This window comes from Ixodes scapularis, unplaced genomic scaffold (genome assembly GCF_016920785.2).
Source record: "Ixodes scapularis isolate PalLabHiFi unplaced genomic scaffold, ASM1692078v2 PGA_scaffold5__190_contigs__length_132052651, whole genome shotgun sequence".
In the NCBI taxonomy this organism is placed as follows: Eukaryota; Metazoa; Arthropoda; class Arachnida; order Ixodida; family Ixodidae; genus Ixodes; species Ixodes scapularis.
In genome coordinates, this window is record NW_024609880.1 from 63,414,081 (window position 1) to 63,428,214 (window position 14,134).

Here is a 14,134-nt window from a genome sequence, read left to right on the forward strand (position 1 = left end):
TCATGGGAGGCGTCCTCCCTAGAGAAGTTTCCACTTCGACAACGATTGAACAGCCTTACATTCATCAAGAGGGTCAGAGCTTCATTGCCCATAACAATTTTTTACTTCTCGAAGTTATCCCCACGAGCTTCTTCATGAATGCCGATTTTTTTCTCCTCTCTGCAAGTGCTAGACTTTTAATTTCTGATCTCCATAACTTCCTATGGTAGAAAAGAAACAGCTTAACCCCTTTAGTAGTGCAATTTTTTTTTTAAGTGACCTAAAAATGTTGATTTTTTTTTTTTTTTTATTGAGGAGTTTTATTTGTCTGATATCACAGGTAGACTTTCAATAGTTTATTACGCAAAAATCAGTGTATTTCTCTGTGCACATGAACCTTGTTACAATTGTGTGCATGCATAAAGCATCTTGCATTTTTGCGTACACATTAAGCATCTTGCATCCTCTGGGGTTGAGTGTAAAGAAAAACAGTAAATTAGGCAGTCCTGTAGATGTTTTCGCGCTAAAACACCAGGTATGGTACAGCCACCTTATTTAAGGTTACGGATTGTATGGAATCGCCGCCACCATCTGAATCATTGTCATCTTCGTTGTACGATTCACTCAATAAGCTGAGTTCAGCAACAAAGTCATCATTTTCTTCACTGGTCGAACAAAACTCAACTTGTTCCGAGTCACTTGCTTTCTTTAGCGATGCCATTTTCAAATGGCTGTTGCCAAAGTATCTTCTCATACTAACAGCGGTGAAAGAAAGAGACGCCAACTAAAACGAGTGCTGCCATCTATGATCAGCACTGCAAACCACTTGGACGAACCTAGCTCGTGAGTGGTATTGAGGGCTACTGAAAAAACCACTGGACGAGCTGAGCTTGTCCGTAGCATTTTTAGCCAGGGAGCCGCCGACGACCACGGTTCGTCCAAGGCACTTAAGGGGTTAAATTAGTTTAAAAGGATCAAGAAAGACATAAAATATGTTTTCAAGCCCCTCTAGAAATTTCAAGTGCATACTTGAGTGTCCAGACTTTTGAAAATTCCTTGTATTTTTCCTTTCGATCCAGCTGGGGATAAAAAGTGGGGGGGAGGGAGGAGCTGCAGTTTTGCCACCCTTGTCTCATGTTGTGACTGCTTTTACTTGTTCGGCATGAAGTAGTGGTGCAAATGCCCATTGTTGCTCACAAGCAACAATTCAAAAACATGCTTATGAAAAAAAGGTAATTTTTTTTTTCTGAGACCGGATTTCTGTTACTGTAAAACCCTTTATTTTCGCTGCCCGCGATTTTTCACAAATCGGGCAGCGGTAGGGTGACCACCCGTCCCGCGACTCGCGGCACTGTCGCGCATTGAGGGCTCGTGTCCCACGTCCCGCAAGAGATTCCCAAATCAAAATGTCCCGCATTTCATAATATATAAAATTCACTCTGCAACTCGTGGCGCTGCCGAACAACGGGGCACAAGGAAGCGCGGAGGTCACTGGTAATCGTGTGAATTGCGATGGTACGTCATTTTCTATACAAGCATTGCGGGAAGCGACTGTCGTTCTTGCAGGAGAACCGACGCGCATGCTCCGTTGTGCCTCTCCCCTTGGTGGCAAAATATTCTAAGAAAAATTTTTCGCCAAAGTTTCAACATAAAATATTGTAATTATTTTGATATGGCTATGTCAGTGCGAAACTGTTGCTGTGGATCTTTGTTTTTGTGAACACAGCCACACAAGGCAGAAAGCCTGCAACTCGCAATGGTCAAAAAAGAACGTAATGTTAAAAATTTGTCTAGGACAATGCTGATAAAAGTAGGCGTTGACAGGAAACAATAATCCGAAAGAGATTTATTGTTTCTTATTTCCATTAGATGCATTGAGTTCTGCTACAGTCGATTTATATGTTTTCAACTTTAACACATTTAAAACACATTTGGCACAAAAATACTTCACTCATAGTGAAACTTAATTGAGATTAATTGCTGCAATACAATTAGCAGGTGTGTAAACAGCACAGGATAATAAATGTGTTAACAGAGCCTCGGTTCGTGGTGTGTGTGTTAATGAATCCCCCCCCCCCCCCCCCCCCCCCCCCCCCCGCCTCCAGCGTCCCGCATTTCGCTAGCAGAAAGGTGGTCACCCTAGGCAGCGGGGTCATATTCGCAAACATTACATTTCGCGAATTCTAAAGGCTGGAATTTGCCTCTACAGACAATAGAAATATTCTCGTCCACTCAAGTTCGCGAATTTTATAAGTCGCGAAACTCGCAAAAATTAGGAGCTCACGAATATTAGAAGTTTTACAGTATTCTGTGTGTTCTAAAACCATGTCAAGGTTTGTAGGTCTCCGATATTTCAAGTTTTGGGCACGAAAGGGTTAATGACACCCTGTTTCTGCAGGTAACCGAGGTGAACTTGAACGGCATGTTGTGTCCTGCCGTGTCCGATCCTTTCTACGGCCCCAACTACCGCCTCTGGGCAGTAGGACATCAGTTTGTCATGATAATGGCAGCGGGCAAGGCGTACACGGCACTCAGCATCTGGGTATTGCACACCTTGGGCTCAGTGGTGTGGACCGGCGAGCGCTACGTGGCCATGGCTAGTCTGAGTCGGGTGCAGAGGCTCTGCTCACTCTGTGCCGTCAAGCTGACCAATCCCAACGCAAACCACGACGCCAGCAGCAACGGTCTACTCACGGCGGCCGAAGGGAAGATTCCGTGCAGTTCATGCTCTTCTTCTGGCTCTCTTGGAGACAAAGTCAACTAGAAAATAACGAAGGTCGCTCCAAGGTCGTGATGACCTTGACCGAGGTCGAAGAGAAGACTGCGAGCACTTCCTGCTCCTCTTCTGGCTCCCCTGAGGACAAGATCAACTAGAAAGTAAAGGAGGTCGTCCCAAGGTCGTGATGGCACCGGCCTAGGTTGTGACGACATGCCAAGGTCGTGGCATGCCTTTTTTTTTTCTTCTGTCTGTTTTTTTTTAACTCTTTTTAAAATGTTTTTAGGCACCTGGGGTTGGATGGCATCATTGCTACATAGTTTTACTACAGCAAGTGCGTGTGCATGAAGGTCGCTTCAGGGTCACGACACTACCATTGTGACATCTATGATTTTCCCACCCTCGGCTCTGGTGTCCTTGGCTTTCTTTATTTTGGCACGAATCATGGACTGTCCAGGGTTGCACCATGGTCGTCCTCCGGCGGTGGGTGCATTTTAGCATTGTTTTGAGGTCATGATGATGCTCTGAAGCGACAGGAATGATTTTGAAAGATTCGTTTTTAGTTTGTGGCAGTCATATCGAAGTAACGAGAGCTTTGTAAATGCTTACATTTTATTGCACTTTTTTTTTTCATTATTATTATTATTGTAGTTGCAAGTCAGGGGATATTACAAAGTGAGTGTCTAGGTTATTCCAAGGTCATGCTGTATTCCTGTTGCTCGTGCAATTGCTAAATAGATTTTTTTCTCAGCTTGAGTGTTGTTGCTCAGATTTTTATGGAAGCTTTGTGTGGTTACGATGCCCTAGCAATCTTAGAAATTTTGCTAGAGTCGCCCGAGCAGCATAGCTTGAGTGAGAGAACTTCACTTCTAATATTTTCCTCTTCACCTTATCTGTGGCATTATATGACAAATCATTTTTAGGCATGGCTGAACAAGCTGTTTTGCTAGCCAGTGCCTGTTTAACGCTTCTTAGTCACTATTCAGTGGCATCACTGCATTATTACTTGCATACTTCTATATAATTATGGTTTTAATTGCTGCTCTTTTCTGAACGTCAATGCACGATTGTCTTGAGTAAAAATAGTTTTTATAAAGCTAATATGGCATTTGTTGCAAACTCTGGTGTGAGCAGTCAGAGGCTATTTTTAGCTATGCTTCCAAGATGCAATTTGTGCTTGTTTTACTTACTGAATAGGAATACCTCGTAAGCCTCCTGTGATAGTTTAGTAGTTGGTTCCTGTGTAGCTCCCCAGGTATTTGTTTGTGTAGTGTAAACAAGGTGTTTGTATATGTGTAATGCTTTGACTTGCACTAGGAACCTTTATTGGCGATTCCAGCGAAATCGACGCCGCGTAGCGGCAACGCCGAGATGCTCAGGAGAGGAGGTCGTTTCGACTCTGTCGTCTGCCGTTGCTGCTCGGTTCTCGTAGGGTGACAGGTCAAGAACGAAGTGGAAGCTCCTCCCACCTCTTTCCACTTTAGTAGAGCGAACGCTGGAAAAGAGGTGACCTCCTCTTCACCGTTCGCTCCGCTGAAGTGCAAAGGGGTGGGAGGAGCTGCAACTTTGTTCTTGACCTGTCACTGGCTATAAAAACAAACACCGTTTCCAGTAATTATTTTTATGCTTCCGCCGTGTCATTTCTATGCATTGACTAGAAGGTTTCTACCGTCGAAAAATCGCTTTGCTTTCATATGTAGCACCGATTTTACGCTGCAGTGAGAGAAATTTGTGGGGGTCCGCTTGCTGAACGACGAAAACGACCTCCTTTCGTTCGCCATTTTGCCTGACCAGCGCTCCCTATAGTTAGCTAGAGTCGCAAGTAACTACGAGACCATCGTTCGATTATATAGAACTGGAATTTAGACACTTGCAACTTTAGTCGACATTGACGAGGATGTTTAGGAAGGTGCATAAAAGCTTCTAGATTTCCATTTCAATAGTGCGTTTAATGAAATAGGCTCCTGCTGAGCTCAAGTTCATACTGTCTGACTGCATTAAACCAAGGGTCGACAACCCGCGGCTTGCGAGGCAGGTTTATGCGGCCCCAGGCATGACACCAAAAAATCCCTTCCCCCCCCTTCCCCGCCCACCCACCTTGCCGTTTTCTCACACAGCCGGCAGTTTTGACCTTAAATGAGGTTAGACAGGAACAGGGTGCACTTCCAGTTGGCATTGTGCAAGAACGTTTTCACTTTTTTTTATTTAGCTTTTTGCTTTCCCCCCTTTTTGCGACTTGCCGTCCGGCTCCCTTTGTGTCGCCTTCGTGAGGACTCGACCAACCACAACTGCAAAAGTTTTGCAGACCCTCGCGTGAGACATATTTCTACAGTTTAGTCTTGTTTCGATAGAGCCATCACTAAAAAAAATGAACAATTAAAGCCTGATGTCTATTTTGTATGTGAAGGTATAGCAGAATACCATTTTCAAGTAGAAATATGCTTACAGAAGTACATTGGTGAAGCATCCGAACCTACTATTTGATGAATGAGAAACGTAGCCGAGGGACAGACACAGAGCTGTGACGGACAGCATTCCTTGTCTGCCTTCTCTGCGTTTTTTTCCCCCACTGTCTTCTGTTGTTTTTTTAATCTTTTTTTGTGTATGGGTGTCGTGTGTATGTTTATACAGGAAGAAGTTAGCCCTTTTTGTGTATGGGTGTTGTGTGTATGCTTATACAGGAAAAAGTTTGTCAGCCCCAGTGTGCATCTGGTGTTTTTCCTGTTGAAGATAAAATTAGCCACTGCAGTACCACTGCTAGCCTAAGGTCTTTTAATATGCATCACACATTGGTGATACACGACCGCTCACCGATACGATGCTTATGCAGATGGGAATGGGCAGGAGCGGAGATTGATGCCAGGTTCCCTAGGTTCTGCCATGCGAGCTTTTGCTCCTAGTTTTCCGAGCTGTGGTCGGTGTGTTAACACACTTAGCCACCGATGCCCCTTATATGTTTTGCATTTATCAAATCCCAACCGAAAAAACAAAATGATAACGAGAGTGCTAAATTGTGTAATTTGGTCAGTACAAAGAGACACCCCTCGGAGCCTTTGTCTTTGGAAAGGTCAAATACCTTAATTGGAGCAGAACTGCTTGTTGTGCGCATTAGCTTCAATTGCCTTGTCCTTACCCATTGGGGTTGTAGCTGTCCCTTTCAATGGTGTCTTGTCTTTCACCTCATATTCTGGTCTTGTGTCTGGTGTGTATGGCCTGGCTGTTAGGCTTTTGTAGTATCCTAGACTTGGAAGCTTATGCAGTAACCGTGCTCCACTTCGATGGCTCATTTTCTATCTTGAAGAAATGTTCTGGAAAAATTTATTTGCCAGTTTTTTGCAAGGAAACTGTGACCACTGCTAGCAATAACAAGCATTGGATTTTAGAAATTGTCTCGGAAACAACATTGTGCTTAGAGCAGAATGGAGATCCCTAAATGGGAGCTCTTCTGTAGTACCTTCGTCTAGGTATCTGTACATGCTCAGATCTATGGCTGAAGACTTCTCTGACATTCATGCAAGTTTGATCAAGCATCTGACTGGTGCTGGAAACTCGCAATACTAGGCACTTGTGCTGTTTAGATACTTGTGCTGCTCAGGCGCTTGCTTGTGCTTTGGTGCTATGCATTTTGAGTGTGAACATATGGCCATTTGATGTGTAGTCAGAAGCTTCTGTCGCGCTGGCATCTGCTTGTGTCAGTGGCCCATTTCAAGATTTTTAAGGGTACACTAAAGAGGTTGTTTACTTAGTCTTTCTTTCACTGATATTGTCTATGCTTTTAAAGCAGCTTGATCGTAGGCTATGACCAACGTTTATAAAGTTTGATACAGTCGAGATGATAGAGCACATATAGTATTTGATTTTGGATAGTGAAGACATAGGTTGGAGCACATTGTTGTATTGTGTAGGACGTAGCAGCGGCCCTAAAATGTGAGAAGAAGAAAAATGTCATCCGGTGATAAACATTTAGTGAAAGGTCCAGTTTTGTACCATAGAGGAATGTTTGGTGTAAACAACATTACTAGATTACTTCAGTTGTGGAACTCCCGCAGAAGGGCGTACCCCCCCCCCCCTCACTCACCCAGTCCGCCTCCCGTCGTTTGAAGCGCCTTCTAGATTTTGGTTTCATAACTGTGTGTTTGACTCAGACCGCGGAACAGCCCCTAGTGGTGATCATGAGCCCTAAAAATGCGACTCGACTAATTTAAGCCGTTTTCGCGTCGCTCGAGTAAAAAGGTAAAACTCTTGGTGACTGAAGACTTGGTGCATCTGAGGTTTTCGTCACGTCCATATTCAACGGTAGAATAAACGAACGTGCGCTCCAAACCAGGCCCTACTTGCAAGAAACAGCATCCACTGGCCAAAGCCAGCGCACGAGCCAAGCGGGACTCAATCAAGGCGCGCGCGCGCGCGTCCCACCCTTTGCACTGTTTTCTCTCAGCCAGTCTCAGCTGAGACGCTGTTCTAGCAAGCCGGTTCAGGGCAATATGTTCACCGAGACGCCGAGATTAAACGCTTCTATTTCATACATTAAATGTCGTTTCCAATATTGTAACGTAGCGCGGTCTGCTGATTGGTCAACGCTGTGCCGCACATTTAGTTTACGCTCTAACCACGGAGGGAGTATTCAGCGCTGGCGGCGGCCTTTGCTCCGCCCATTGGCTAAACTCTTCCGATATACGGCTCTGCAAAGAGCAGAGCTGGAACGCCATTTAGGTAGACGCTGTGCTTTGAAACGTACGTATTCTATAGAATGCACTGCAGTTACCGTAGTCGCCGTCCAGCGCGTCGAACGACAGGAGGCGAGTCGTGGTGAGTGAGGGAAAGGGAGGGGTGTACTGCTCCAACTGATCTAGTCTAATAACGTTGGTTGTAGGTACAAAAAATGGCAGCTTTGCATAATGTCCCTAGCAGATTTCTTTTCTTTTTTTTTGAGGGTGCAGGCGTTTTGTTTGATATGGGGTTGAATTGAACCAGCTGTGTAGTCCTTTGCATTGCAAGCACGAACAGCAATTTGTACTCTGCTCTGTTTATTTGGTTTGTCTGTTTCTACTTACTAGAGCTACTAAATAGGCTATACTTAAAGCATCGGCACTCCATTCGCCGATTTTCTTGTGGGCGCCGCCATTTTGGTGCTTAGTGCTGAGCAGACGGAATTGGCAACCGTTACGCTTAAAAAGTGTGACTGCCTGATCTTTGATACGGTGTCAGGAGGCTTCACGCTACATCGTCTTGCCCGGTCGCGGACTGTTTTCACGTTTCTGGAGGACGGAAAACCGTGTCCTGTGATTTCAGATAAAGCTTCAGATAACTGGCAACCATGATTTTAAGCACAAAGATGGCCAAAGTGTCGTTACTTTGAGGTGTAGCTTATTTAATAAATCTAGTTTGTACGAGTAGAAGTATGGAAGACTCATTGCATGACTGCCATGGTATCTACTGCAGATATTATGCGGCTGACGTTACGCCGCTGCAGTGGCGCTGCTGTCGCCACCGCGCATGCGCAGGCGCTTCACGCGAATCTGGTTTCTGCGTACGCGGTGCAGTGCCCACATCTTGTGTGGGCAGAGGCTCACTTGTTTGTAAACAGCAGGTCGGTCTATACCTCATCTTGTAATCTGACTACTTTTAGCTCAACTGTTTACACTTCATTTTTTTTTTGTCTATTTAATAATGTTGTAAATAGTATGTGCATTGTTTTGTTTTCTTAATTGCAGTGTTCATTAATTGATTGTCTCGTTTTTGTCTGGAGACCATGTGTTATTTTACACCATGCTGCATTCCAACTGGTTCAGTTGATCCTGCTTCTGAGCTAACCTACAAAAAAAAAAAGGGCAGAAAATCCTTGTGTCGCTTTTATCGCGAATATATCTTATGTGTGCATATTATCAAATTTGGGTACTACGTTTGTGCAAGGAGGCTGGCTTGGTGCCAACAATTTTAGAATGTTGTCATTTGGCTTCTAAGCCTACAACATAAGAGACTAATGTAAGGAATGAGCGGTAGCACTCTAACTCTCGAATATGTCTTAGATAATTAACCGAATTCAAAAGCATGCCTTTAAATTGCTAATTAACTAATGTTTGTAATGCCAAACTTGTACTCTTCATCAGTGAGGTTCCAATCTTTGTATGGCACCAGAGGAAATTAAGAAGCATAAGAGTCATTTATTTTCTATGAAAGTTTGTGCAACTAGCACATTTGAAAGGAGTATTCATCTGGTCTTTTGTAGCATTGCTCAGAAATCTGCATTACAGCATACCTTTTAAGCATGTCTAAATGTGCTCCCAAGTATTTTTTTTCCAGCCCAAGGTTGGCTGGTTGTAAGATAGGCCCGGTGAAAACTCTTTGCAACAAGATTAGTACAGCTCCATTGTCAGTGTGAATGTGAAGCCGGTTCAAGAAAGAACCTAATTTCATAGACCTTTTGCTATACTACCCAGCACCAAGGAGCATGCTGCCCGTCGGGTTACACGCGCTGCACATGCTGGTTTCTGTAGCAGTTTTAGGCAGACACCGAAAACTAGAGTGCTTAAATGTGCCTAGAATAAGTGTCACTTCGCACGAGTGTTCGTCAACGTCTCATGAACGTGAAACGTTCCTGGGTTCGGCATTACGTGAAGCCCAAAAGTGAAGCCCAGATAAAGGCGTGGCCGCGAGGCTTGACACGGATTGGTTGACGGTTGGTAGAGGAGGAGTGAGGTGCTCGACGTCGATCGGTTAATGGGGAGGTCATGTGACCAGGGGTGGGATTGAGGAGCAGAGGTGGGAGAGGAGGAGTGGGTTAGAAGGCTCTGAAAGATTACCAGGGTTATCATTTCAAGTGTACACATGTCACGCGTTCAATTATCTGTCCGAGCGCAGCCAACGCTACGATCGGATGGAGCCAATCGAGCGGTGACAAGTGCATCGTCACGGCGCTCGTCGTCTTTTTGCGTCTGCTATCCCCGGCCAAACCAGTCTGGCACAAGGCGACGAGTGCCGTGGCCGCACTTTTGGCGCCTCCCGTTGTCGCTCCATCGGATCCCCTGACTGCGGCCGGACTTCCAGAGTTTTATCAGCCTCCAGTTGACGCAACGCGTTTCGAAAACCACGCGCTCCGCCGTTCCCTGATAGTACCTATGGTCCCAGCATTTTCCACAGTGCTTCGGTAATTTAGCGGAAGGTCTATACTGCTCGGTGTATATTCGAAGCCAGTCCTGTTTCTTTTGTAGTGGCATTGTAGTTGTCTGCATCCGAAAGACGGTAGGTTTTGTCTACGTGATGGTATTTTTGTGAACCCTTTGATATGAGGCATTTGTACAGAATCTTTGCCGAAGGGTTCCCTGCCGTCGTGTTGCCATGCGTATTGGGCATTTGTGGTTTGCCTCATTTCACTAGTCACTACTTTTGTAACCTTTGTTCATGATGTAGACCCTTTCTGTCTTACTAGGATACGCGTCTGGTAATTGCGTGATGTACAAATTTTGGCCGTCTGTTTTGGGGGAAGTCTCCACAATGTAAAATCACGCGCAACCTTGATTAAAAAAAATCTTAGTATGTACATGTGATCATCAGTACAAATGTTATGCACCCAAATTACCAATTGTGTTGTGACTCAAAGGGACCTTGATAAAGAACTAAAAGTGTGTTTTTTTAAGAGAAACTGGAAACCATTTGTTTCTCTTCCCCCAACATAATAGATTATCTGCTATGCTGAAGTAAAATTATATTGCAGAACTTTGTTTTCTGTCTGATTTATTATATATAAGAAACTCGTAATTTGAGCTCGACAGCGCTACCACGCAGTGCTCTTATCTCTGGAATAAAGTTTCAAATTAATATTTTGCCAGGGACTAGCTGTGCATTGCAGAAATTGTCTAAGCCTCTCGGTAATAGTACCGTAACATTGTTTTAAGGTCTCTTGCGAAGGCCTGAGCCGCTGTGTCGATATATCCTGCCTGCGGCGAGCACTTGAGTTCGCTTTCATACTTTTGCAGGACAAAATCTTTCCGTGGTACACGCAGTGCCCGCGACTGACGAGTTCCTATTTCCTTGGGGCCGGAAGACTTGAATAATAACGGCTTCCATTCGAAGTTACCCAGGCACATAATGCTACTCTGTGAACGCAACGTCGAAATTGTGGCGACTCCATCTTTGACCGAAACGTTCTTGCAAAAACTCACACGCTCGAAGAGGTACACGTCTGCTAGAGCCCATGTCAGCTGGAACCTCCTGTGACGTCCAGCTTCGCTGGAATTCTTTCTCGGCACTAGAAGCTCGTCGGCGTTCATGAGAGCGACAAACTCGACGAATGACCTTGAGCGGAACATGCAGTCCTCTAGCATGAGCCTCTTAGCAGACGATGGAGTCGTCCTGAGGAGGATAGCGCTTTTATACCAAGGCAAAATGACATTACGTGGCACCCCTTTCAGTTTGCTACTGTTCACAGAAGGAAAGGCCGTGCGAAAAGATTTTCCAGTCGCGTACACGATGAACTTGTTGACCCCGATGAGTTGGTGGAAAGCGAGGAACTCTGCCATGTCGAGCGCGGACTCTCGGTCAGTCGCAGACACGCAGACACCGATCACTTCCCTCGAAGGCCCGGTGCTAAATGTGCGCACTGGTATCCATACCTGCGAATCCATCCCGTTCAGCAGGATGGTTATGGCCGTTGGTATTCGGTCCGTTTTCTGGCCAGTCGGGAACTCCAGCACGGCGGGTTCTAGAATCTCTCCTGCGCTGCGACTGCTGTCACTCTGCCCATGCGCGTCACTAAACAGGTGACGGCAGACGCCCACTAACGTCGGGAAAGAGTGGGGATAGTCCAGGTATACGATACGTGCTCGTACGACACACGTGTGTCGCAGTTTTGGCGACAGTAAAGCTGTCACCTTTACGTGAGGCTTTGTGGTGCCGTCCTTTTCGTGCACGTAGAAAGCAGAGAAGACGTGCAGTGCGCCGTACGGCGAGCGCCAGTGCTCCGAGAAGGCCATCCAGGCTCTATGAGGCTCGATGATCCTTCCGGTCCGGTCGTTGTAGGCACGGGGCTCGTTCGCGTCTTCTGCGACACGCTCTTTGTCGTGGCTCTTCTGGTATGCCTCTCGAAAGAGCGGTAGCAGCTGTATGTAGTATTCTGTCGCCGTACAGCCCAAGGCTAGGAGGAATAAGAGCGTCAAGCAGAGTTTTGCGCCACTCAACTCGTCGGTGGGAGGCTCGTACAAGTCTCCGGGTCTACGCGGTTTACGCACCCACCGACGAGAATAGTCTTGTCTTCCCGAAGGTCCTCCGTAACCTCCCTCGTTCCATCTGCCAGGCAGCATGACTTTTTTTTTTTTTTTTCGTCTTTTTCTTTAACGGGGCCAGGCGTCCCAGTTGAAAAAGAAAAAAAGAATTTGAACATATCGCACGCCCTCGCACATCAAATTTTTACACCCTTGGGGGCCTAGAGGGGTGATCTGGGACTTACACCCATCGCTACTCTTTCAGCGCACTCATTTAGCGTAATACTCCCTTTTTCTAAGTAGGTAAAAGGGTGCGAAGGGTGTTGGTAGCTTTAGAAGAGATTGTTTTAGCGACTACGTCGAATAATTAACGCCTGTAGTAAGCAAGAATTATTTTAAATGCGACTATTTACTGGTATTCCAGTAAAGTAATGGCATTCCAGTTGCAATACCAGACACGAATATCAATGTGTCGAAACGAAAGCCGCGTCTAAACTCAGAACTTCGTTTAGACGTTTCACTTTTCGTCTTCAACAGAGCGGCCGCGTGAGTGGAACTCCGAGAGTAGCCCGAGCTAGATTTGATGTCCAAAACAATGTTAATGAAAAAAAAAAAAAAAAAAAAAATCTCTGAAGCAGTTGTGGACAACAAATGTGACTGCGCCAAATGTCGACTGTAGTGTTAGAATGTGCACTATATTTCTCGACATTATTAGCGCTCCCTTTGGACGGATGTTGTAGTGGTTACAGCCGGCTTGAGTCAGCGCCGGCCGCTCTTGAAGCTGTTCCAGCCGCAGAAGCATATTCAACTCGCAGCACGCGGCTCTAAAGTATATAAACTATTCCGAGCACAAGCGAGATTGTTTCATGCGACCCTAATTCTCTCGGTACACAGTTCGCGCAAAAACACCTTGGCCTCCATTGTTGCCAAAAAAAACTTTTTTTTTCTTTTCTTTTTTTTTTTTTGTGTGTGTAGGGAAAGAAAGGTAAAAACGAAGCTTTTCCCGGCACTGTTCCTACAATTTACCGCAGAGCACAGATTGCTACCCATTGCAAAGTAACTATCAACCTTGAAGCTGTGAAAAAATAACCTCGATCGCTGGCGCACCGAATGCCGCTTCGTGGCTGTCCGGGTCGCTCGTTCACCGGCCCGCCGGTGACGTACACGGGTAGGGAAAAGTAGGGATTTCTCATTGTTACCAGTAGAGTTGTCTGTTAAAACCTCGCGGCCGACGTAACGTGAAAATTCAATAACTTGACGGAAAATGTTTATTTTTATAAAATGTTTTGCTTATTAGTTGAGTAAGGGTTATTGATCCGGTCCGCCGATTTCTAGCCAAATCGAAGGCTATCAAAAACGCGGCGGAGCTCCCCTTTAAACCTCGAAAATTATGTTTTACCCAAAAATTTAATCAATTCATTTAGTTAAACTGGCTATCTCAATAGCCAGTTTAACTACGCACCGATGCCACAATGCATCGAGGGAACTGTATTCTTTCTGCACGCTCGACAACCTCGCTGGAACTCTGCGCGTGTAGAGCACGAGACGGCACGAGCCCTGTTGTGCACTGCTGTCTTCCTCCTATCAACTAAAGTTATGGTGGCGTCAAGCATGCGCTGAACGTTTATTGAGATCGGTCTATTGCTGACTTGGTCGCCGCGAAATGAGGACCTTACAGATGTCGAGTGTGTAAGGTGCACGTGGAGCAGTCATCAGTGTCGGGATTCCGGTTTCGTGCGTGCATCACAGCCAGTGGCGTCACTAGGGCCAGTGGCACTAGTGACGCCCAGATATGCACTAGAGCAAGGAGCTCGCTCTTGTAGCGTTTACTGCGGTACATCATAAGGTGAAATGGAGTATAGCGGGACTCAATGGTACTCGCGCGCAACGCCACTGGCCAAGAAACTCCTTTGTTGCGGTGTGATTTCAAGGACAAAAGCCGAGCGTTTTCATTCAATCTCTCCCTTGCAAAACGTGATGATGCAGTTGGGCGGTCGCACTATCGCCCAGTGACGGTATTTGAATGCGGCTCATAGATTAAGCCTGACCCGAGCATTGCGTGGGCACTCGATTTGGGCTCGTGATAATCGATAGCTCGAGAAGCATTCGGGTAGTGCCCAGCGTCATAGCCGCCTCTATACTGACAAAGCCTGGCATATCGCCACGAGACGCGGCCGCCGAAAGTGAAAAAGGTAGTGCGGCAGACAACGGATAAGAGGAGAGGCATGTAACGGACGCC

At 45.8% G+C, this 14,134-nt stretch overlaps 1 protein-coding gene across 2 annotated transcripts in view; it reads left to right on the forward strand.

The window, feature by feature from the left end:
* Window positions 1–10,503, forward strand: part of LOC120840901 (transmembrane protein 164) — a 49,552-nt gene extending 39,049 nt beyond the window's left edge. For both annotated transcript variants that reach the window (XM_040211674.3, XM_042294131.1), the window contains exon 8: window positions 2,378–10,503. In XM_040211674.3, coding sequence (XP_040067608.1) covers window positions 2,378–2,743 — 366 coding nt within the window. In that variant the 3' untranslated portion in view covers window positions 2,744–10,503. The remainder of the gene's footprint in view (window positions 1–2,377) is intronic.
* The last annotated feature ends 3,631 nt before the right edge of the window (window positions 10,504–14,134 follow it).